The following is a 26,721-nucleotide window of genomic DNA, read 5'->3' on the forward strand; positions in this document are numbered from 1 at the left end:
AGCCAGAGGTTAAATGGGTTAACTAAAGTCACAAAGCAAGCCAGACACAGAGTCGAGAATAAAATCCCTGTTTCCTAATTCTTGCCTTTAATTGCTCAACAATACTCCCTTGTATGTATAATATAATTTTAAAAACTATTTCAATCTTCTTTGTATAGCTAATTTAAATCAACATTTCTTCTACCTAAATTTCTTCTCCTACCCAATTTAATTGAGGAATGTTTTCACTGAGGAAAAAGAATTAGTGTATGATATTATTTTCACTTTAAGATTATTTGCAGGACTACAGTGTTATGATACATTAAATAATGTAACAAGATTTTTTGATGATGCCACAAGAATTGTTTACACTCTAGTTAGTGTTTTCAAAAGCTAATAGACTATATTATCCTGTAATAACAGACCAATTATACATCTCTTTTAGGCAGGATATTTTTCTCCAAAATTTGCTTTTATAATTATACACATCTTCATTAAGACTGCAGAGTATAGTCTCAATAAATGGAAAGGATTCACTAGAGAGAATACCTATTAAAATGTGCAGGCAGTTCTGCATTTTAAAAAGCAAAGCTGTACTTCTCAGTGCCTTCTGCATCTACAGAATATAAATATTGAGTACTGTAGTACATCAGGTATTTAAATAAGCCAGTCACAAAAGGATTTTTAAACCTGATTTTATCTTGTTGTTTCTTTTCTTTGTCTCCTTTCTTTATTACTCTTTAATTCTCTCTGTTTCCCCCACTATCGCTCCAGATGTCTCACTCTTTCACTTTGCTCTTCTAAACAAGTCATACTCTTTTGTAGTGACAGTCTGCTCCTGAGTATGGTCTCATTATGGCACGGACAAAACCAGAATGAGAGCCATACTTGATATCACCATGTTTAAACAGACTACCATAGCATATATTTGTGTGTGTGTCAGTTGTGGGTTGATGTTGTTTGAACACGGTTTCTCTGGAACTGAGTTTGAAATGTATTTAAACTCTGTTTTAAAGCCTTCAATCCCAATATTGTATCCCCAATCTTTTGCCCTCCTCCTTTGGTTTCTCCTGCTCTCATTCAATTGCTTTACTTTTGCTATCAGTTCTGACTGTACTTCCTAGATCCCAATTTGGTATTATGTCGTATCTCTTTCCTGTGTCCTTCCCTCATAATATGCCTTATTTGTCTTTCTGGGCACTATGAGTGAAATTCTGCCCCCATTCAAATCAGTGGAAGTTTTGGCATTGACTTCAGTGGAGCCAGGATTTCATCCTACCTCCTTACTGTGACCGTGTTCCACTCTGGGCTCGTTTAAAACCTTCTTGCATAGGTTCCTCTTGCCGAGAATCAAGTACACTGGTTCCCAGCTGATCAAGGAGATTCTATGCTCTCATCTTTCCTTCCACAAAAGAAGACCCATGTGATATGAACCTGAACCCCTTCAGTCAGGTCTGTCCCTTCCCTGACTCAGGATTTTAGGGCCACTCTACAATAGGCTTTTTTAACAAACCTCACCTATTCTAAGCTGGGGGTGAGGGGTGTGAAAAATCCAAGACAATTTGGAACTAACAAGACACTTGCAAAACTTCACTGTTCAGTTGCACTGCATTTCTTGCTTCCTATCCCCTTTCTTGTGGTCTCCTTGGATGGTAAGCTCTTTGGTGCAGGGACTGTCCATTTTCTCTGTAAAGCATCTAGTGCACTGCTGAAATATTTAAATCATCATCACAATCCACTATCATAAAGAATACAGATCGCAATGGGAAGGTGGGGAAAAGACTTAGAGGGTACAGTGAATATTAAATAAGTCCTAAGCGTACTATGAGATGTTGTTGCAAAAATAGCCAGAGACATTCTCTGGCTATACGTCTTGTACAGAGGATTCTCTTGTAAAGCTAGGAAAGTAATAACTGCTATACATAGCATTGATGCAACCACATTTTGGCAGAGACTGCACCATTCTGGAGTCGCCACTAAAACAATTAATACTAGAATAGACCAATGGAGGGAACTGAGGCACTGTCACTGGAGCAGGCATTCAGAAAGAGGTTAGATAAAACTCATGTGGGAACGAAGTAGAGAAAAGTTTCGCATGATGTGTAATGTCTGAATACTTGACTCAGAGAGTCTTTTTCATCCCTTCATTTCATGATTTTGTGGCATACCAATTTAGCGGAAACTGCCCCCCTCCTCATTTTTTTTTTTTGTGTGGCATCCTTTTATTTTCAGACTAGACTTAAAAACAGAGGTTCTGGTTTGCATGGCCATTAACAACCCAGGGCACTTTTCATAAAAGTATGGACTTTGTTCCAAAATGACCCCTCTCCAAACAGCTCAGCAGCATGCTGTGCGTTGATCTGTGGCCACTCTCCACCATGCAGGCGGCTGCATTTCAAGAGAGCTAAATATTGTTTCTGAAGTACTTTCCAGATCGCTTGGGAGAAAAGGTGATATATAAATGTTAGACATTTTTATTATTACCAACTTGTCAAAAAGTGAAATGGTGACATTTTCAGTTAACTTTTACTGAGCTTGAAGTGCCTGGGTATCTTGTGTGTGTGAGCTTAATTAGGTGCTTATTAATATCGCAGTATTGTGCAGGGGTGTGGCTAGAATGATGGTCTGTATGAGACATCTCTGCAGCAGGTCCTTCTAGTTCTGCTCAGGGAAAAAGGGAGAGTCTAGAGAGGTAGGAAGATATTTATTTTGTTTGTTTGTTTTTACGGATATTTTTCATGGCGTCTTTCAGTTCTAGGTCACTGGCTTGACTCCCACTCAGGTCAGCAATGGCCAAAAATCACTACCCTCGGATGACTGGTTGGTGGCCTTCGTGAAATTAGTTTGTTGTTTAAGAGTCCCAGAGGTAACCACTTTACAAATAGCTCCTCAGTTGATGTTCATTGGCTAGATTAGTAGCATTCGCATCAGAGAGAGGCCAAGTATCTAATGGGACAGGGAAACTGCATTATTCCCTCTTCCTCAAGAAAAGTCTTGGGGTACATTAGTGGGCTGGTGGGGGGCTGTGCCTGTTGCTGTACTTGTTTTGTAATGTCTGGTTGGTCTGCAGGGTTATCGGTCCCTCACCTTTCACAAGCACCATTTTTTGTTCATATTTTTCAACATCTGCCTTTTTTACCACAGAGGCATCAAAGCTTTGCAAATTGCACAGGCAGATATAGGGCCACATTTATCCTTGGCATAAGCAAGTGCAACTCCATTGACTTTAGTTGAGGTGACTTCAATGGAGCTGCGTCTGCTTATGCCAAGGGTGAATTTGCCTCATGGAATGTAATACTGTTGACATCAAGGCACATGGTGCACTGTTCACATACCTCAAAAAAGGGAGAATTGTTTCTGCCTTAACTACACTTCGATGTCACTAATATCTATGGTTTGAGATTGGGTGTTCAGGCATTTAATAAGTTCTGTTCTGTAGTATGAAAATGATTTTCAAATTATAAACATTTGTTTCTTATATGTGTTTGAGTGATTAGATATGCTTTTAGAATGTTACTGTTGTGTCTGAATGAATGTATATGTGAGTTAGTCCATTTGGTAGGACAGTACAGTGGCTTTATTCGCCCCAGAGAAAGTGCATTATAGTTAAACTAGTCTTGTGCTTCTTCTGCATTATAGGCAGAGGTTCAAAACTTAAAACAGTTCAACAGCCAGGAGTTACATTTGCAGAACAAATGCAATAAGTTTCTAGATGTCGTTGCAGACATCTTGATACTGTCCATTGTTTTGACAGCTAGAAATGGAATTTTCCTTATAGAAAGGTCCTATAATATTTTATAGAAAATAACCTTTCTATATAGAAGCAGCAAAGAGTCCTGTGGCACCTTATAGACTAACAGACGTTTTGGAGCATGAGCTTTCGTGGGTGAATGTTTTTATACTAACCTACAGACGTCTATAGATAGAATTTTCTATTGAATTTAGTTGTTTTTAAAGTAATTTCTATAGAGCTCTGCTTAATATTTCTGGAACACTCTTGACTTCATCTCTATAAAATTCTACTGGACTTTCCTATAAAAGTTATCCCCAGAATGGACAATGACAGCATGAGAGACTTAAGGGTATTCTGAAAAGTTAATGAGGGACACTTTTGAGTATCTGACTCAGCTGCAATATTGTGTTATATTTATATTATATGTGTTTGTTTTATTTAAAAAAATAGATATCTTTTGAGCTCCAAACACATGGTCTTGAAACATACACAGCAAGGTCTGACTGTGACAGCAACTGTCCATAGTGACTAAAATGACCATGATCTTTTCTTTTCTCTCTCTTTTTATTAACTCTAGGTGTTCTCTGCCTGCCAGACAGTCTGAACCTTCACAAAGACCAGCAAAGGTCAAATAAGCCAGGCGAAGTACAGATGTTTAGCCAATCAGAGTTAAGGACCATAGAGCAATCCTTGCTCGCTACCCGGGTGGGAAGCATTGCCGAACTCAGTAAGTGCAACATAAATTATGTTCTTTTTTCCTCTTAAAGTAAAACAAAAAACCCAATGTATTATATGTTTCTATAAAAGACAGGCTGGAGCCTAGGAGTGCTGTCAAGGGAGACTTCTTTAATAGTGGGAAGAAGGAGGGCCTTGTTTGCTCCACAGCGATCCCACTGGTCAGTTTGGAAGCTGAAGGGTGGTACAAGGCCTTGGAAGAGAAGAGGGTGAGTGTAGATGATACTCACAAACATACAAATGACTCCATTAGAATTTCAGAAGATCCTTCATCCCCACTTTCTCTCCCCTCACTTCCAGTGGGAGAAAAAACAAAATGAAACTTATAGAACACAAATCAGCTGCCTGGAAAATAAATTATTTGTTATTAATCAAACACTTTTCAGGCAATATGATAAGCTGCTATACCCGTCAGTTCTAAAGCTTTGATTTCAGTACAGATAAATTATTTACAGTTCCCTGAACACCACAGACGTGTTTTGTTGTTAGGACGCAAATGCTTTGTGAATCGTAATGCAATGTAAAAACTCAGGGGTTGAAGGTGCGTTTCTTTTTAGGGTTTCCCTGAAGGCAGAAACCTGATATCACATGTTTATACTATAGCCGCAAATTCAAATATTTAGCTGTTTTGGTAGCTCTATTTATAGTTGTACTAAGGGGTGCTGTAGAATGAGGAGCTGTAGCAGCACATTCCAAGATGGTGCGGTGGGTCTGGCAAATATATATAATATATATTATATATAATAAATATATATATTTATATATATAGCTGGCAAATAACACAGACAAAGTATTCTTTGGGGATGTAGCTGGGAAAAGGTACCCCCCAAGCAGGGTGGATTGATTAAAATCTGGGAGATTTTAAATCAGCGATTTAAATAATTATTTAAACCACCAAGTGTAAAGCCTCAATTTAAATCATCCATTGTAATGAACTTTTCCATCTCTACTTTGGTTATTTTCTAAAGAAAGGATGCATTCTCATTGATTAATAACTAAATAGAGCTTTTAATATAGATTTGATACTTCTTTTTATTATGTAACTACACCTCTGACCCAGTATAACACGAATTCGGATATAACGCGGTAAAGCAGTGCTCCGCGGGGGCGGGGCTGCATGCTCCGGCGGATCAAAGCAAGTTCGATATAACGTGGTTTCACCTATAACATGGTAAGATTTTTTGGCTCCCAAGGACAGCGTTATATGAGGGTAGAGGTGTATATACATTTATATATAGGAGAGTACACTATAACTATATACATTTATTTAAGCAATTATATAGCTTAACATTTTCAGATTCTTATTAATTGTACATTTCTAGTATATTAGAAATGGTGACTGATATACTGCTTATTTACTAGATAATTAACTTTTTGCTCATGATTTGTGTCAAGTGATATTAGGATAGTAACTGGAATTTAATTAAACCCACAAAATAGCATATCAAACTTATAAATTTAAAATTAAACAAAACAATCTTAAAGTTTTGGCTACATAAACTTCTCTTATCAAAACACGTCTAACATTAACAACTAAAAGGTTTACTAAACAGAGGGATTAACTGTAGTCAGAAAAGCCCAGGTCAGCCTGGAAAAATTTTCAAATATTCGTAAGTAAAAGGGACTGGAGCTTAAGTTCCTACATTTCTAAGTCTCTTGAAAATGAGACAGTCTCCTGAGATACTTAGGCTAACCCACTGTGCCATATTTATAAAGCTTGACCTCAAAAGTTAGAGGTTATTCCCCCGATTCTTTCTTTATATCGTAAAGCAGGCTCTAACTCAAAGTTTTTAATAGAGACTCGTGGATTTAGTTTTATTTAAATGTTTTAAGAGACTATAATAAATAAAGCCTCAATATATTTTGTATTAAACTCAGGTTTCATTTTAAACAGGTTTATTTTTAAAAAGAAAAATGTATTATGTTTTAAATAACAAACTCCAGAAAATTGGATTTAAATAAAAAAATCTCCCCCTCCTCCCCTAAAATTTTTTTTAAAAATCATTGATTTTTATCCACCCTGCCCTCAAGTCAATGGGAGCTGTGTGCATATATCTGAACGCATAATTTGGTGCCTTAAGCATATAGATAGCATTCAAAGAGAGTCTCTAAGCAGGGAGCCAGTGCATTTCTTCTATGGCATGTGTTCACATGGTGGCAGGAGAGGGGGTGGGGGTGAGAGAGAGCGACACACACACACCCACCCACCATACCAGGTCACAATACCCTAGGATCTAGACCCTAAATTTTGCGTACGTCCTAAATACACACCAAACAAGAGGAAAGAGCGAGCCTGCAACTTCAGTGTTTCTCCGAAAAAGGAAAGTGATTTTTTTTTTAAAACAAGTCGCTGGCAACCAAATTCTAAATGAGCATGATTATCCAGAGTTTATTTACATTGATCATTAATTTAAGTATCCAGAATAGCTAGCATGCAAAAATAGGCAGATACCAAGGAAAGATGCCTCTTTGCTTTCACCTTTTCTGTCTGGAATCAGGATGCCTTGCTGGGTGACTAGCTGTTGGGCTGCTAGTATCTTTGGGGCTAGGAAGAGCAATCTATCTCCCTGCAGGATGTTAGCTGGCAAACTGAGCCCAATTACTGCCCTTTTTCTGTTTCCCTCTTCAAGTCACTAACTTTTATATTTTTTTAATCTTTGCCTCTGTCCCAAATAAAACATAGAGTAAAATATCTCCAGCCTAAATGGATCAAGTATGTTTTCTTGTCTAGTCTTCCATTTTCCCATTCCTTTGCTCTCTCTTCGTGTTTCTTCCACCACCCTCTTTATACTCTCTCTCTTTTCTGGTTATTTTCATTTTACTATCTCTCTATTTATTTTTTTTATTCTTTCTCGTCCTGTTTCTCCTGTTCTTTCTAACGAACCAGGTAACATTCCCTCCTTGTTTCATATCTTAACTACGAAACATTTTTGGGTCTTGTCCACTCTCTCTTGCTCTCTATTGTCCTTCCTCTTTACTTTCCTCTTGCTCTGCTCTCTTCCCCTCACTCCCTCTCTTCCTTCATCCCCTTCCTTCACGCTGTTCTGTTCTTGCCATTGTTGTTCTACCTAACATCCCTTCCCACACTCTTGCTCTTCTGTTATCTGTTCCACACTGCTTATTTGTGTTTAGTTGTCTCTCTCCCAAGATCTCTCATCGGTTGTGGAAGGGGAGGTGGGGAAGCTTGCTCCCTCATTGCCCAGGCTGTATCCGTTGTGTGGATAAACATAAGACTTCAGTCTCCAGTGCTGTCAGTCCAGAGACCCCTCCTCTGAGGGGGGATGGACCTTTCATTCTGGTGGGCTCATGCCACCTCTTTCCAGGATTTCAATAGTCCAGAGCCCTCTCTTTCATCTGAGAGGGCAGGGTCATTTGTCTTCTGGTGGGCTTCACCCACAATCCAATGATTTAAATAGACTAGAGCGTTTAACCTCTAAAGCCTTAAATGGCTTGGGACCTGCCTACAGAAAAGACCACCCCATATTTCCCATAGGGTGACCAGATAGCAAGTGTGAAAAATCGGGACAGGGGATGGGGGGGTAATAGGAGCCTATGTAAGAAAAAGCTCCAAAAATCGGGACTGTCCCTGTAAAATCGGGACATCTGGTTACCCTAACTTCCCATAACATACGGCCACAGGTATAATCAGCAGAGGTGCTCAAGCTGGGTTCCCTTGATTTAACAGAGGATGCTGGTTGCAGCGCATTTTTCACCAAGCTTCTGTCCTTGGTTTGAGATACTCTGGGATTTAGGGTGTGCGATAAGGCTTGTTCTTTTGCCCAGCCAGGCATCTGAAGACAGTGGGGCCTCATGGGGGTGATTGTTTATGGGGGAATGAGCAGTTCAGTGGGGAAAGCCCTACCTATTGGGTTCTTCTTGGGAGGGCTTGCTGGCATTTTTCTGTCAACTTGATGCTATCTTTGCTTTGGTTGTTTTTTTATTTTAAACAACGCTAAAAGTGCCCAGAGTTGCAGACAACTGCCTGATCGGCTGCATTCTAAATGGAAATAAATAAGACTCTAGCACGGAGTATTTGACCAGCTACCTCCTCATTCTACTACACCTTCTAATTTTGTATGAAATACTTTTGTGGACTTCTTGTCATGATTGAGACACTTGTTCAATACTATGCCAACTCCACATTTCTAGAAATAGCCAAATCAGGCACTGTAATCTGTCAGGATCCGCTGTCTCCAGAAATGTTGATTTGAGTACAAGTTAACTGTGGTGCTTTTCGGTACTAAAGATTAGGAGTGTATACACATGCTCTCCATTCTTGGAGAACACTAACCCCTCTAGGCAAGTTCATCAAAAGAATGGGACTGCCAGGGAAATTGTTCAACCTCTGTTTTCCCCTGTAATGCCCTTTAACTTCTCAGTCCTGTAACAAGAGACACTGGCTAATGCTTAGAGCTGTCTAAAAACTATAGCTCCCACAGCAAATTATTGTCATTTTTTTTAGTGTTATGTGTGCAGTGCTCTGCAGACAAACTTAAAAAGATGAACTCCTGCCTGATGGTGTCTACAATTTAAGTTAGCTGTAGCACAACAAGAGATAACGGAGTAAGATTTTTGGGGGTGGGGAAGGTAAGGAACTAAGAGAGAGATGAAAGTTACAGTTGTAAAAGGCTATGTAGAGGTGCCCATGCTTAATAGTTATGTGGCCACATAGAGGGCAGCATATTTTACCTTTTCATCTACTTGCCACATAAATTCCTTTGTGCTGCAAAAATCCACCAAGACTGGTAAGGAGCCTATAATCTCTCATTGCATTTCTGTGGGCAACTATCATAGAATATCAGGGTTGGAAAGGATCTCAGGAGGTCATCTAGTCCAACCCCCTGCTCAAAGCAGGACCAATCCCCAACTAAATCATCCCAGCCAGGGCTTTGTCAAGCCTGACCTTAAAAACCTCTAAGGAAGGAGATTCTACCACCTCCCTAGATAACCCATTCCAGTGCTTCACCACCCTCCTAGTGAAAAAGTTTTTCCTAATATCCAACCTAAACCTCCCCCACTGCAACTTGAGACCATTACTCCTGAGAATACCACTGAGAATTGTCTAGATCCATCCTCTTTGGAACCCCCTTTCAAGTAGTTGAAAGCAGCTATCAAATCCCCCTTCATTCTTCTCTTCTGCAAACTAAACAATCCCAGTTCCCTCAGCCTCTCCTCATAGGTCATGTGCTCCAGCCCCCTAATCATTTTTGTCGCCCTCCACTGGACTCTTTCCAATTTCTCCACATCCTTCTTGTAGTGTGGGGCCCAAAACTGGACACAGTACTCCAGATGAGGCTTCACCAATGTTGAATAGAGGGGAATGATCACATCCCTCGTTCTGCTGGCAATGCCCCTACTTATACAGCCCAAAATGCCATTAGCCTTCTTGGCAACAAAGGCACACTGTCGACTCATATCCAGCTTCTCGTCCACTTTAACCTCTAGGTCCTTTTCTGCAGAACTGCTGCCTAGCCATTCGGTCCCTAGTCTGTAGCAGTGCATAGGATTCTTCTGTCCTAAGTGCAGGACTCTGCACATGTCCTTGTTGAACTTCATCAGGTTTCTTTTGGCCCAATCCTCTAATTTGTCTAGGTCCCTCTGTATCCTATCCCTACCCTCCAGCGTATCTACCACTCCTCCCAGTTTAGGGTCATCTGCAAACTTGCTGAGAGTGCAGTCCACGCCATCCTCCAGATCATTAATGAAGATATTGAACAAAATCGGCCCCAGGACCGACCCTCGGGGCACTCTGCTTGAAACCAGCTGCCATCTAGACATGGAGCCATTGACCACTACCTGTTGAGCCCGACGTCCATTCATCCAGCCTATACTTCTTTAACTTGCCGGCAAGTATACTGTGGGAGACCGTATCAAAAGCTTTGCCAAAGTCAAGGAATAACACATCCACTGCTTTCCCCTCATCCACAGAGCCAGTTATCTCCTCATAGAAGACAATTAGGTTAGTCAGGCATGACTTGCCCTTGGTGAATCCATGCTGACTGTTCCTGATCACTTTCCTCTCCTCTAAATGCTTCAGAATTAATTCCTTGAGGACCTGCTCCATGATTTTTCCAGGGACTGAGGTGAGGCTGACTGGCCTGTAGTTCCCCAGATGATCCTCCTTCCCTTTTTTAAAGATGGGCACTACATTAGCCTTTTTCCAGTCATCCGGGACCTCCCCCGATCGCCATGATTTTTCGAAGATAATGGCCAATGGCTCAGCAATCACATCCACCAACTCCTTTAACACCCTCGGATGCAGTGCATCCAGCCCCATGGACTTGTGCTCATCCAGTTTTTCTAAATAGTCCCGAACCATTTCTTTCTCCACAGCGGGCTGATCACCACCTCCCCATACTGTGCTGCCCAGTGCAGCAATCTGGGAGCTGACCGTGTTCATGAAGACAGAGGCAAAAAAAGCATTGAGTACATTAGCTTTTTCCACATCCTCTGTCACTAGGTTGCCTCCCTCATTCAGTAATGGGCCCACACTTTCCTTGACTTTCTTCTTGTTGCTAACATACCTGAAGAAACCCTTCTTGTTACTCTTAACATCTCTTGCTAGGGGCAACTCCAAGTGTGATTTGGCCTTCCTGATTTCACTCCTGCATGCCTGAGCAATATTTTTATACTCCTCCCTGGTCATTTGTCCAATCTTCCACTTCTTGTAAGCTTCTTTTTTGCGTTTAAGACCAGCAAGGATTTCACTGTTAAGCCAAGCTGGTCTCCTGCTGTATTTGCTATTCTTTCTACACATTGGGATGTTTTCTTCCTGCAACCTCAATAAGGATTCTTTAAAATACAGCCAGCTCTCCTGGACTCCTTTCTCCCTCATGCTATTCTCCCAGGGGATCCTGCCCATCAGTTCCCTGAGGAAGTCAAAGTCTGCTTTTCTGAAGTCCAGGGTCCATATTCTGCTTCTTTCCTTTCTTCCTTGTGTCAGGATCCTGCTGCTGTAGTTTTCTTTGAAAATCCCACCCCAAAATGCTGTCACATCCTGCTTGGTAATGTGTCTCCACCTGCCATTTTGCCTTCCTGCTTTTCTTTCTCTGGCGGTTGCAGGAACCAGAAATGCGCTCTCTACTCTGTGTGATATGTGGGTAACAGATAAAGAGCTCTCATGTCAGTGAGGAGCTCTCCTGTGACCAGCATTCCAATCTCTCCACTTTGCCCATGTGCTTTAGGATAGAGCAAGAAGCAGTATTGAGCAGAGGTGGTGCAGCACCACTCATGGTGGCAGGGAGAGAGCTTGGAGGAGACACTGAACCAGGCAGCAGGAAGGGAGGGAGGAATGAACTGAGTAGCAGAACACTGGATGGGAGAGAGCAAGAGGGATGGGGGAGGTAGATGTTGGGAGCAAGAAGGGAATGGGGAAGATGGATTGGAGAACATGAGGGACGGAGAAGAGAAAAAACTGATATTTAAAAAGGTAGAGACAATGGGCCAACTTCATTCGAAATGTAACTTCTTTGACTTTAATGGGTTACACCATTAATAGATTAAGTTCATTGACCTGTTTCACCAAATGTTATCTTTAGCTTGATATTTGCACCATGCTCATCGCTGTAGTATCTGAGTACCTGTTGTGACAAAGTTCCTCCTCTACCTTGGTGGGTCCTGCGCTTATTGGCAGATTTGTTCACCTCAGTGATCTTCCCCACAGTCTGGGTCAACTCCTCCTGTGTCTAATCAGGAGTTGGGAGGTTTGAGGGGAACCCGGGCCCACCCTCTACTCCGGGTTCCAGCCCAGGGCCCTGTGGATCGCAGCTGTCTATAGTGCCTCCTGTAACAGCTGCATGACAGCTACAACTCCCTGGGCTACTTCCCCATGGCCTCCTCCAAACACCTTCTTTATCCTCACCACAGGTCCTTCCTCCTGGCGTCTGATAATGCTTGATTGATAATTCCTCAATCCTCCAGCAGCACACCCTCTCAGTCTCAGCTCCTTGTGCCTCTTGCTCCCAGCTCCTCACATGCACTTCTCTCCTCTGGCTCCTCCTCTCCTGACTGGAGTGAGCTCCTTTTTAAATCAAGTGCCCTGATTAGCCTGCCTTGATTGGCTGCAGGTGTTCTAATCAATGTAGCTATCTCCACTACCTTCTAGAAAGATCTTAATTGGCCCCAGGTGCCTTGATTAACCTGGAGCAACTGCCATTTGGTTACCACGGTACTAGGGATTTGTTTAGCCTGGGGCTAACATACCTGTTCCCCAGTACTTACAGTAGCCATCTGGCCTTGCCCCATCACACTATGCATAGATGGCTTTCCACCTACCATCTGTTCCCATCATGCTCCCTGTTTGTTAATTTGCATGATGAACAGGTTTTCCTGTGACAAAGGACTACCACTCGGTAGCTTGTGCAAGCAGATTCAGTGCCTGGCTCAAACAGGCGAGCTTTTGAGGTAGAAATGGCTGGAGAGGGGAATTGATGAAGATCACATGATCTTCGTTTTCTTTTGCAGATGGATCTGTTTGTAAAGTACTCCTGGGCTTGAAATCAGAACCACTCTTCAGCTGCTGCTGATTCAGCAGTGTAAGGTGTTGTCTTAAACCATAAATGGATTAAGCTCATGGTTGTATTTACCTCAGAGGGTACATCTTTACTGCAGAGCTAACTCAGACCCTTACTTCAGTGTGGTCTCGAACTTGACTCCTGTCCACGTATAAAAAATCTTTCCCCTGATTGTTGTGGTTCTTTCCATCTGGACTGGCTGAGGTGTAGGTTAGAGCAGTGCTTCTCAAATCCAGTCCGCCGCTTGCTCAGGGAAAGCCCCTGGCGGGCCAGGACAGTTTGTTTACTTGCTGCGTCTGCATGTTCGGCTGATCACGGCTCCTGCTGGCCGCGGTTCACCGCACCAGGCCAATGGGGGCTGTGGGAAGGGCGGCCAGTACATCCCTCAGCCTGTGCCGCTTCCTGCAGCCCCCATTGGCCTGGAGCAGCGAACCGTGGCCTGAGGGAGCTGCGATCGGATGAACCTGTGGACGCAGCAGATAAACTGGCCCAGCCCTCCAGGGGCTTTCTCTGAACAAGCAGCTTTGAGAACCACTGGGCTAGAGCTCAGGTTGCTGGAATGATCCAATATCCTTGGGCTGTACCTTGCCAGAAAACCACTCCAAAACAAGCCTAAATAGTAGGAAAAACCCACGAAAACCAGAAAAATATAAGCAGAGGACAGGGTTTGAATTTCTTATAATGATGCCAGGCATGGATTAGATCACGATGCTGGGTGGGGATATGCGTCATGAGGCTAGGTGGGATTTCTGTCAAAATACACATGCCGGGCATCGTTCAAAAAAAAAAGTGTCCCACAAGACAAGTGGAAAAATCCACAGGCCTGACTGCTTAAAAATGCCAGCCCAATTGGCCAAAAACACTTGTTTTAAGCAAATTTGGCAATGCTTATAGAATGCAGGCTAAATCACTCGAGTGCCAGTAGTCCTTCAGTGCCTTCCCATAATGCCCAGCACGTGCTCAGAAAGACAAAAAAGTTTTCCTACAATTCACTGGGAAAGAATCAAAGAGTTGGCTCATCTTAGTGCTGCCCAAAGAACCATAGGATGTGCTCCTCAGTCCTGGGGCAGCAACCATGGTAGCAACACACACGGGGGAGTGCAGTGGTGAGGACACAGTAGATCAGGTAGGGCTTTGCACTATGACTGCCCATACCTGGGCTAGGCTCCTAGGTGCCAATCACTCAAGGTAAATCTGCAGTGAAAACACACCCAGAGATAGCCTCACTTCCTATGCAATAGTAATTAACAGAAGGGCTGGAATCATCACCCCCTGGTTTAATCATTCGGGGCTGGAGACAGAGCATTCTCACTGAGGGCTCTTTCAGATGTGCGGTTTGTTTCCCCCTCAATTGTCCGAGCCTTTCTCTGTTGACCTTCAGGTCCTGTTGTAAAACCTGTGTGTTCTCCCCGGGATTTTTGGCTGGGAAGGAATGAGTAGGTGGGTGGCTCACTAAGATGAGCTTTCTCATTGGGTTGTGGGAGAGTTTATTACTGTTTAAGACGTTGGTCCCTGGATGGCTGTGTTTTTAATATTATTTGTATATGGTCCCAGAGGGATGGGAATAGACATATTTAATTGTAATAAATGAACCGACATTTTTGCTGCATAATAGAATAACATAACTGAAAAACTCCACTCCCAAATTTCTGGTGTGTATTTAATGGCTAGAAGTACAAAAGCTTACTAGAGACTTGCACCCTAGGTCCCATTGGTTGCTAGACCAAGCAGAGAAAATGCCCCACAAGGGCTCTCTCAAAACATGGAAAGATCTGTGTGTCCCTGACTGGGGCCCTGTGATCTCAGATCCATCAGTCTGCACTTGCTGTCGAACCCAAGGGGGCTGGCAAACATGTACGCTACCTTTGTGCTTCCCCTGTCCCTGGGACAGCTGGGCCTCAGGGCTGATCTAAATAACACTGGCTTTTAACTGCCCCTTAGGGGCTGTTGCATCACTGGGATTAGTGGAGCACAGGGTGTTCCTGCTATGTCTCGTTGCACTATGGAATGCCCCCCTCATGTTCCCTAATTCTTGATGGGAGGATTGGGAAGTGGTGGGGTAGAACCAGGCTAGGAGAATCCATCCCATGTTGGGGAAATTCGTGACTGCTATACTAAGGCAGGTTTCTGGCCCTTGGATAATACCAAAGCAGCACAAAGAGGCTAAGTATGGGCCAAGATCTAGCCCTAGATGTTTACATCCCTTCAAATTTGGAGCAGAAAGCTACTTCTGGCTTATTTTGAGTCAAGAGTTGACCAGTTTACATTCATTTTCTAGGAGGGGAAATTGTTCCATGCAGGGCCATTTGGCACACCAAGCTGTGTACATGGAGTTTATTATTATTATTATTATTCAGAGTGTTAACCACAAGTAATTGAAACTTTTATTTCAGTCTGGGATATTATGAAAATATGGCTGGGAATCAATAGAAGCTCAAGAGAGCTAAGATGGAGCTTTTTTAGCCTTGAATAATATTTGATTTTCTGTGTCAGACATATTTAAATATGTATATACAGGACAGCATTCCACCCCTCCCCATTCAGTCTTGAGGAAAGCTTTTCTTTTTACCCTGTGAAGATTCTCCACCCCACCCCTTTTGTTTGTTTGTTTGTTTTACTTTTTCAATCCTGAACCTACATATTTCTGAAATAACAAATCCCCAGGAGAATCTGCCACACTGTTAAGGATGAAAGGAAAGGTTACCACTCAAGTGTAAATAAGAACGTTGCTGTATATGCCAATGCTGTTTCATTTCTTCTCACAGTGACAGCCAAGCAAATGATGAAAGTCAGCATCCTCGCCCATGCCTTTTAAGCTAGTCTCAATCCTTTGCAGTCAAGAGGAGTGAGCAGTGTAGAAGCAGTGCAACAAATTGACTCAAGTCTGTAAACAAGAGGTTAAACCCAAACATGGAAACAAAAGCTAGGGGAAAAGTGTTTGCCTTGGGGTGACTGATTTTCCAGTGTTCTCCTTGACAGTGAGTAGTTGTAAATGTTGTTTATTTAGTGTCAGCATGAAGGCAACATTTGTCAGGTATTTTAATCAAACTTTAAAAGCCCACATATCACAGCGTTTCTTCCATGTTTCCATTTCTTTCCCAACTTGGAGTTTGGGGGCGGTTCTTTTCATGGTGTTCACATTTTATCCTCTGTGTTTAAAAAGAAATCAAAGAAGCTGGTTAGTTTCATGGGGTGTCTATTCTTCTCCAGATATTGATGGAAAAAATTAAGAAGAGTAGAGCCATGATTACAGAGTTAAATGCACTGCTGTGCCCTGAGGGGGACACTCAGAAAGACCAGAAAGGTGTTAGGTCTCATGCCCTTACCTGTCATACCCCACTGACCAAGCCCAAGTTGGATTGATTATCAGCCAGCTTACCTGGGAGGCCCTGGCTTAGGTGTCTCTGCTCCTGGAAAATGTCAAGCCCACTTCTGGGACAATCTGAGGACTTTTTTGAAGCTATGGTGGTGATTTTCCATTACTCAGGTTGTGAGGCAGGGATGCCGGCCCATTGCTAAATCTACAGTGGAGTTCAGATGCTTGGTAGTAGACACTGAATGGAATGAGGACGCGCAATGTTATCATTTCTGGCTCAGCCTAAACGAAGATATTAAAGATTAACTGGCACAGGTGGAATCCCCATCCGACCTCAGTGTTTTCGTTGACCTGTGTATCAAGATGGATGACTTCCTGACCAAACACTGCTAAGCAAAAAGATGGTCCTCCTGACTCCAGCCAGTCCTGCTGGCACCAGCCCCCCTCTTCCCTCAGCAGCCCAGACCAATGCTTGTCTGTCGGTATCTTGGTGATGGGCAATCTGTGTCTAACTTATCTTCAACTCCCTCTCCAGTACCATCCCCAACACCAACCTACTGGTGCTGGCGAACTCGGGTGCCTCAGGAAATTTAATGGATCTGAAGTTTGCCTGAGCAAACAAATCCCCACCTGGCGCAAGGACTCCACCGAGTTAGTGCAGCCCATAGACAGGTCACGTTGTTCACTGAGACCAGTCACCCACCAGATGGCTCCCTTAGAGGTAACTACCCTTCTAGGCTACCAAGAAATCCTTCAGTTTGGGCTAATTCGTGCATTGCATTCATCAGTTGTCTTTGGCATCCCCTTACTCATCACCCATGTCCCACGCTTCCACTGGCAGTCAGGCATGGTACACTTTGACTCCCTGTTTTACCAACAGTCCTGTTTCCTGAGAGCTGACCTGAGACCGGCAACGATTAAAGATGATCCAAAGGTGACCCCGCAACTCCCATGACCTCCCCAACAGCTCCAGGGGTTCCTGTTAAATATCAACACTATGTGAACATGTTTGACAAAAAACAACCTGACAACCTACTGCCCCATCACAGCTATGACTGTCCCATTGACCTCCAGTCAGGAACAGAGGTTCCCTTTGGGTGCATTTACTCCTTCTCTGTATTTGAACTTCAGGCCTTCTGGAGAGATCTCAAGGAAAACCTGCAGAAGGGTTTCATTTGCCCCTCCATGTCCTCAGTGGGCCCCCCAATCATCTTTGTGGCAAAGAAAAACAGCTTCCTCTGGCCTTGTCTGGATTACGGCACCATGAACAAGATAACAATCTGAAACCAGTATCCTTTACCAATTATTAATGAGCTGTTTGAAAGGCCACACTCTGTCAAGGTCTTCACAGAGTTGGACCTCCATGGAGCTTATAACCTGGTGTGGTTTCAGGAAGGAGACAAGGAAGGACTGCCTTTCGGACCATGTATGGCCACTTGGTCATGCTGTTTGGGTTGTGCAACATCCCAGCGACCTTCCAGTACTTCATAAATGACATCTTTAGGAACATGCTGGGCCAATTTGTCATAATTTACCTGGACAACATCCTTGTTGTCTCTGAAAGTCAAGCCCTCCACAATCATTACGTGTGTATTGTCTTGGAGAGACTCCACCAAAACAAACTCTTCACAAAGCTCGAATTTCCATTAAAGACACAGTGGAATTCTTGGGATATGTCATCTAACCTGAGGGACGTACCATGGAGCCACGCAAGGTGGTGGCAATATCCAACTGGGCTGCACTGAAGGACACACATGGGATGCAGGGATTCTTGTGATTTGCCAGTTTCTACAGGTGATTTATTAAAGGATTCTTTAGCTTGATTGCACCCATAGTGGCACTCCTGCAAAAGAGGGCCCGGTTCACCTGGGCACGGAGGCTTAGTCAGCTCTTGCATGACAGAAGAGGGCATTCATTTAAGCACCCATCATGATTTAGCCAGATCCCACTAAACTATGTATGATCGAGACTGGCACCTCAAATTTTGCCATAGGTGCAGTATTATCTCAACATGTGGTCCCCCATAACCAACTCCACCCCTGTGCCTTGTAGTCTCAGAAGCTACCCCCGGTGGAAGAAAATTACAACATGTAGAACAAGGAGCTACTGTCTATCAAGGCAGATTTTGTGGAGTGGCACCACCCCCTAGAAGTAGCCAGATTCCTGGTCCAAGCTCTGATGGACCACAAGAACCTGGAGTACCTATGGACTGCTAGACACCTTAACCAATGCCACTCCACTGGTTTTTGTTCTTCACTTGATTCAACTTTGTGAACTATCACCCAGGCACAAGAAACAGGAAGATGGGTGCCCTATCCCAAAGATGAATATCTGAAACCTGGTAAAAAGCCCATTACCACCATACTCAAGGTGTCCAAGTTTGTCAAAAGAACAATCGACAGCAGTCTGATGTCCTCCATCTACTCCTTGATCCCTGATGACTCGTTCAAAACCCAAATCACCAGACCTTGAACAATTGGGGAATGTGACCCAACTCAATGTTCCGATTTCAGATTGGCCTCCTGTATCACAGGGGTTGCATTTATTTTCTAGAGGGACAACCTAACCTTCAGGTATTAAAACTATGCCACAATTTGCCTGTTGCAGGCTATTTTAACCAGTTCAAGACCTGGAATCTGGTATTGAGGCATTTCTGGTGGCTAGATCTATGAGCTTACATCAAGGATTATATAACATCTTGTGACCTCTGCGCAAGTACCAAAAACCCATGATCAAAACCCCTAGGTCTCCTCCAGCATCTGCCCATGCCTCCACAGCCTTTGTCTATCAATAAACTTCACTGTAGAATTGCCACACTCTCACGGACGCTTAGTAATCCTGGCTGCCATAGACCTCCTTACAAAGATGGCACACTTCATCCTATGCTATACTGTTTCTACTGCACGGAAGATGGCTCAGCTCTTCCTGGAAAATGTCTTCCGCTACCAGGGTCCAGAAAGGGTTGTGAAGAAAACCTTCCTAAAGTGACCCCATGCAGGGCTGAGTAACTCTTAACTGTTTCATGGTCCCTTGCAAAATGTGTTAACTCCTTATGCTAAACAATCTGTTCCACCTTGTATTTAGCTGTGACTCTCTGGGTGCCTTTCCCAGACCTGAAGAAGAGCTCTATGTAGCCCAAAACATTGTTTCTCTCACCAACAGAAGTTGGTCAAACAACAGATATTACCTCACCCACCTTGTCTCTCTAGCCTCCTGGGAGTGACACAGCTTCAACACTGCATGCATGCTTCATGGCTCATCATTTTCCTAGAAACATGCAGCTACTCTGGAATTGTAGGGGAGCTCGGGTGGCTCATTGGCAGTGGGGATCAAACCTGGAATCTTTGAATCTTAAAACATGAGCTGTGGCCAGCAGAGCTGGAGCTTTAACAGGCTTAGGCAGTAGAGGCTCATGCTTTAAGATCTAGAGGGGAGAGCATGGCCAGAGCACTTTACACTTCAGCTACTCTGAGCCGTATGGAGGCACAATAAGCTACAGTAAGCCCATGGCAGGGGTACCAGAACAGGGCTGGGCTAGGGGGCTATGCCCTCCCACTTTTTACCGGCCATAAGGGTGAGCAATGGGGGGAGGAGATGGAGAGGTGCGAGCAGGGGACAGGGGAACAGGGGAAGGGGCAGTGTAAGGGCGGGGGCGGTCTCAGGGGGAAGGGACAGCACAGGGGGTGGGGCCATGGTTAGGTGCCAGTGCCCCCCCCCACACACACACTTGTAGGGAGTTTCCACCACTCTTGGTCCATGGAGTTTCTTCTGTTGTACACCTGGCCCACACCAGCGCAGAATCCCAAAAGTACAAAGTCCTCCCTCCTTGTGCCAAGCCTCCCAAGAGGCAAAACACAGAATCTGGCACCAGGCCCTCACTCAGTTATGATGGCAGGGTTAGGACTTCTCTCATCTCACACTGCAACAGAAACCTTGTGTGAATTCGGGTTGAATTTACTGAATTGTTTCAGTTGAAGAAAAAAGAAATAAGATCAAAGCATTTCATTTTGACATTTTTTAAATGAAAAGTTTCAATTAAAAGTCCTCTTTGTTTTGAATGTGACTGCAATTGTTTTTTTTTTTTAAAAAGTTTGTTTTTTTTAAAAATTAAAACAAAAAGAATAACTTTTTCAGTTTGAAAACTGGGAATTTTTTAGGTTTCATTTTGACCACCAACTGAAAAAAATCTATTATTTGCACAGCTGTAGTTGAACCCACAACAATGGAAAAGCATCTTGTAACTGGGTCTCTTCTCTCATTCAAAAACAGTCTTGAACATGGATGCGTCGGGTTCTGCAATAATGGAGTCATGAAGTACAGAGCTGGAATCTGGCCACTCACTGGCTCACATGTTCTCATGAGATCTAGAAATCTTCATGGTAAGACTGCAGTGTGTCCCGGGGCCAGTGATCCCTGATCATCAGGTCGGGGAGTGAGTTAGAGAAGCACTTTCTTTGGCTCACGCCCTTGCTAGAGTTCTGGCGGTTTAATTAAACCACTGGAGCTTCTCTTTCACAGGTTTATTAAGATGTCACCCAGACCCCTGGGGTTATTTGTACCTTTTGTAATTCATTCTTGCTCCGTGTTTATTTTATATGCAAATATATATAATACATTTCAGTGTGTTTCTCTGTTTCATCCCCCATGTGGACTATTACAAAAAGCCTTCCAGAAAGTGTGCATCATCAACTTAAAAAAAGAAAGGCTTAAGCAGGATTTAAAGAATTAACTCATGCTGAGAATGGGATAGTACCTTATAGATGGAGCAGCACAAGGAACTCTCCTGCCTTCCCTACCCCTCAAGAGTATACAGTGATATAGGACTGAGATTTGGACTGTGCATTGTAGGGTTGCAGGGTAAGCCACAAGCAAAGCAACTTGGGGGGAGGGGTGGGGGCTTATTTTTCTGGGAGCTCTGCAGTTCCCAGGCCAGCCTTATCAGTGGGATCAGGAGACAGGAAATAACTCACTGCAATACCTTCACCCCCCTGGCAGCAAGAACCCAAGAAGAGGTAAGGGGTATCTCATGGCCTGATTTGCATCCACCGTTTTATCTGGTAATGTAGGGATCATGTTGACTTTGGTCCCCATAATTTGTATAATTGGTTACCCTAAAGATAGGTCTAGTGGCAAGAGTAGCTGGTGATGGCAGTGATTATAAAGAGCATGACGGAAGCAGGAGCTAACAGCTGAAGTTGGAATGGGTCCACTGAGAAACTGATGGTTCTTACAAAAGTAATGTTTAGTGTGGATAGGATGAGGGTTCCAACAGGCAGGTGGAGCAAGAAAAATACACCTGGGATTCAAGGCAGCAGTGGAATTTATTATATGACTAGGATGTGCAAAATCCAAGTACTTCCTCTAACAGCTTCTCTTACATCTTTGGGTATTTACATGTAAGAACATTCTCAGTTATAAACAGGAATCTACTTCCTCCTCCAAAGTACTTGCCTGGTTTCTGCCTGCCATAGGTTTGTTGTTGTTGTTGTTGTTGTTTCATTTTAAAGCATTTGTATAGTTTAAAATTCCATTTTACTTTTCATTGTTTGAAATATTAGCTGAACACTTAGTATAAATGTTTTCCCCTACCAATCTGGTGGGGTTTCTGTGCATGAGAAATGACACCCCTATCCATAGCCCCATGTTTTGCTCTTCCTCAAAATGGATAGTCTCTCCCAATACTTCCAGCAGGTTTGAATTCAAGCTGGCCACAGTGGGGCAGGAGACTGAGTGGGGGAGGTCAGAAGAGGGAGAGAAGAGGGGCCAGAAGAATGGGGAGGGAGGCATGATAATAATAGGGGAGAGGGATAGTTCCTACACCCCACGGGTTAGGAAAGGGAGTAAATGGAGTCCGCTCTCCAAGCGTTAAGGGGCAGGCTGGCATTTCTGGGTGTACATGTATGGTGAAATTCTGACCCTGAAATGATCACACACAAGTCTGGGCTGGGCGGCTTCCAAAGGCTTGAAAATAAGACGGCAGACAAAACAAACAAACAAACAAACCCCGTGTGGTTTATAATTAATTGGCTTAAAAACAATAACCTTTTTAACAATCTCCTGGTATTTTTGGCGTCTGGCTCATGATTTTGTAATGCCTGGTTCTGGCAATATTGAGAACTGCTCACAGTAGTGAGCATGTGATGGGGTATACAAACCCCACAATGGGCCCAAAGAGGTTAAAAGGCAATACTGGACTCAAGTAGCCCTGTCCCTCCGGGCCTGCTGAGCATGCTCTGACTGGAGGAGCGGGATAAAAGGAGCTCAGAAGCCCAGGCAAAGGGTGGTAATAGGCTGCAGGACAGAGGAATCCTTCTCCGGGAAGCCAGACAGAAGGTTGAGCCTGTGGGGAAGACGGACCATAGAGCAGATAAGGCCCCCAGGCAGAGCCTTCTCCAACCACCCCCACCCCCTTTGAGAACCTGCAGGGCCCAGCTCCTTTGCACTTTTTTTCATTGAGCGACTGACTGGACTATAAAGCCCATACCCCAAACTGAAGGGACCTATTGGTAGGAAGTAGTCCAGGGAAGCAAACTTGGACTTCCTACAGGGAGGACCCTGCTTGTGTTGCTTCGCACAGGGCCCTGGGCTGGGACTCGTGGGGAGGGAAGCCCGGGTCCCTTTACCGCACCCCCTTAAGGGCCAAAGTCCAGATGTGGGTGAAAAGCTGAAGATTCCTGGCTTAAGGTCAGGAACAGTCACTTCAGCTGCACTGACAGAGAGGTAAGGGGATGAGAGTTGGGTGCGCTAACCACTGGGCCATGTGGCCCTCCAAGCCCCCTATCGCAGAGCACTACACGCTGCCTTGGCAGGATCAGGCACATCATATGCACTGAGGGGGGCTGCTCATGCAAACACTTACACAGTTGAACAACTTCACTCATGTGACTAGTCGCACTGATGCTTTTCAGGATCAGGACTAGTCATAACCATCATAGAATCCTGCATGGACCTTGAGGGGGTTAGGGAGATCAGGCAAGTGCCTTCTTTTCTTTCCTCTTTTTGGTTTAAAATATTTTTATTTGAGATATAAAATAACCTTTGCTAGACAAGTAATGGTGGGGGAGGGGGAAGAAAGCTCACATGCTCCAGCTGTGTTCACTAGTCTGCAATATCACCAGCATATACATGGGAGCTGCTTCACATTCCCTGTCACATCAGATCTCTGGACTAAAGTCAGTGATGCTGTCCTTTAAATATTCAGCATTGCCATAAACCAGGACTGTCCCCCATCCTGTGACATTACATAATCTATTTTAATTTTTAAATTGTGTGTGTGTGTGTGTGACTCTAGAGCTCATGAAAGGGGCCAGATGGACAGCCCCAGAGACTGAAGCCCTCTGTTTAGCCACACAGGGTTTGACTACACTGCAGCTGGGAGTGAGCCTCCCAGACTGGGTAGACAGACTCAAGCTAGATGGCATTGAGCTAATACACTAAAAATAGCAGTGTGAACATAGTGGCTTTCAAGCCCACCTGACCCCGGGTCTGAGCTTGGGTGGCTAGCCTGAGTTTACACTGGAGCCGGGACATCTACACTGCTATTTGTAGTGCACTAGCTCAAGGCCATCTAGCATGATGAATCCATCTACCCGGGCTGGGAGGCATGCTGCCAGCTGCAGGGCAGACATACCCAGGAAGGGCAGAGCACTGATAGCTGCAGTACAGACTCCATCCCACTGCAGTATACTTTTCCCTGCCACAGATGCCAAAATGTTCAAAAATCATGAGTCAGGCCCCTAAAAATCATGAGATTGGCTTAAAAAATTGAGATTTCTTGGGTGCACTTGGGTCACGTTTTCCAGCTTTTCTCTGCAATTATGAGGAGTGGAAACTTACTTTTTTGTTAAATGAAATCTGAGATATTCACATAATCATTGTCTGCAAGAGCTGGAGCTCTCCATGAAACACCAGTTATCATGAGAAGGATAAAATTGCAAGAGCCGGTGCCACTGCGATAGAGCTACTCTCCGTTCCAAATCGTTACCGCCATTGAATGCAGTTGTGAAGAATGGAGATAGCTGACACAATGATGCACGTGATTCATCCTGGTCTACACTTGACTGCAAAGTCAGGGTAGCCATCATATTCGCTAACTCAGCTCTGCACAACCGTTTTCAGCCACAATACAATTTGTACTGTAGACCAGCCCCTAAAAGGAGCACTTGGGGGAGTGGAGAATATTTCTCACTCTGTGGCTGACTGAATCCTGGACAGCTCTGCTGAGACTCAGGCCAAGTAAGCCTGTTGTGATAGTGGCATGCAAACTTGTCCATTGGGAACAGGATGACAGGTCCCACCCTGCAACTGGCTTTGTGTGGGCTGACATATGTGCCTGCACGGACCGCCAGGGACTTCAGGGGAAGGCTAATGGGCCTGTTCATGCAGAGAAAGTGGCCAGGATCAGGGCCTAAAATCACTACTCTATTTTTATGTGTGTATCTATTGCTGGAAGAAAACATAGAAGAAGAAGAAGAAAACATAGCACCCAAAGCAGTACTCTAAGGGGTATGTACAATACTGACAAATTATTACTTTCTATTTATTGCTTTTATAATGAAGCATTAATAATTTAGTAGTAGTAGTAGTATTCATTATTTGTATTACAATAGCATACAGATGCTCCAGCCAAGACTGGGGCCCCACTATGCTAGGCTCTAGCATAGGTGCTGACTCCATGGGTGCTCTCGGGCTGGAGCACCCACAGGAAAAAAATAAGTGGGTTCTCAGCACCCGCCAGCAGCCCCGCCGATCAGCGCCTCCCGCCCGCCAGTGGCCCCGCCAATCAGCGCCTTCCCCTCCCTCCCAGCGCCTCCTGCCTGCTGCGATCAGCTGTTCAGCGGCATCCACGAGGCGCTGGGGAGGAGGGGCAGAGCGACGGCAGGGCACTCGGGGAGGGGGTAGGAAGAGGCAGGGTGGGGATCAAGCACCCCCAGAGAAAGTGGAAAGTCGGCGCCTCTGGGCTCTAGACATGCACATAGTAAGCAACAGTCTCCACCCTGAAGAATTTACAACCTAAGTAGATGTGGTTGGGCAGGGAAGCAGTGGCACAGGGAAGTAAAGTGACTTGCCCCAGGTCATACAACAGGGCAGTGGCAGAGCCAGGAACAGAACCCAGGGCTCCAGACTCTTGGGCCGGTGCTCTATCCATTGGGCAACACTGCATCTCATTAAAATATTTTGCATTTACATATTGCCTTCCACCTGAAGATCTCAGTTCTTTACAAGCAACGATCAATTAAATTTCACAATAGATGAATCAATATTTTAATTATTATTAATATGCCCAAATATTTACCAGGTAGGAAAGGGAAGAACAAGTTCTAGTCCAATATGTACGTGGTATAATATAACTGAATCATAATTAAATACACAAAACTAGATTAATTCAGCATTAAAGTTGTGATTTTATATATTTTATAAAATGGAAGTTAGGAAATGCCAAAGCCAAAGGGTGAAATCCTAGCCCCATTGAAATCAATAGGAGTTTTGCCATTGACTTCAATGGAGCCAGGATTTCACCTTAAGTTACTTCAGCAACATTAACTGGCTATGTTGTAATGTTGTATCTTCTAATTTGTTTTTTTCCCTTCATTCAGTATCTGGTGCTGAATATGTCAGAAAATATATAGCCTTTAAAGTGCAGGATGTGCCACACGGATGAATTAATGTTGCTCTCTGAACCTTCTGCTAAATTCTGTCCTGCTTTATTTATCATTCAGGCCAATTGAAGTCAGTAGAGTTGTATGATATATAAGGCCCTGATCCACTTTAATAGGACTAATCAAGTCTGTAAATTAAGCACATACTTAAGTGCTTTGCTGGTTTGGGACCTGAGGACAGAATTTGGCTTAAGCGCTTTCTTTTTCTGATGATCTGATTTTAATTCTTAAACCTGAATGTTGCCTTCAACAGGATTTTTTTTTTTTTTTAAGAGGAGGAAAAATAATTTGACACCCGGTAATATTGGTACCATTTAAATTGGTCTCAGACTTTGAAACTTACATCTCCTGTAGGTGAAGGGAATGAGGGCAGGGTGAATTCCAAAATTTACTGTTGTTGCTATTTGTTTGTAGATAAATTTTATGTAAGTCTGGATAATCTATTCAGAAGCACGTCTTTTTCCTTGTGGGCCTGATCCTGCAGCCCTTTCACACACAATATTTCTTGACTTCAGAGGGAATTATGTAAGAGCTCCAGGCTTATTCCCAGTCATGACAATGTTGTAGCAGTGGGAAAAAACAAACTATTTTTAAATGAAAGCTTTGAATCGGAAGAATATTGCAGAGTGCAGCAAAAATTGTCAAAACCCTAAAATCATGGACTCTGCAATTTTTTCGTGCCAGCAGTTTTCTTCTGTTCCTGGTTTTACGACTGTGTTTTTTGGAGGATTGTGCTGTGCATTTTTCAGTGAAACATTTATATCCTCCCTTGTGCAAATTATCTCA

General features: G+C 43.8%; 1 protein-coding gene across 3 annotated transcripts in view; it reads left to right on the forward strand.

Moving 5' to 3' along the window:
- BTBD11 (BTB domain containing 11) overlaps positions 1 to 26,721 on the forward strand; it is a 279,274-nt gene that overhangs the window by 168,191 nt on the left and 84,362 nt on the right. For 2 of the 3 annotated variants that reach the window (XM_039485898.1, XM_039485900.1), the window contains exon 2: positions 4,290 to 4,439. In XM_039485898.1, coding sequence (XP_039341832.1) covers positions 4,290 to 4,439 — 150 coding nt within the window. Of the gene's footprint in view, positions 1 to 4,289; positions 4,440 to 4,556; positions 4,657 to 26,721 lie in introns of those variants that run through there. The other variant, XM_039485909.1, reaches the window with a different exon arrangement.

This window comes from Mauremys reevesii, linkage group 1 (assembly GCF_016161935.1).
Source record: "Mauremys reevesii isolate NIE-2019 linkage group 1, ASM1616193v1, whole genome shotgun sequence".
NCBI classification, from domain to species: Eukaryota; Metazoa; Chordata; order Testudines; family Geoemydidae; genus Mauremys; species Mauremys reevesii.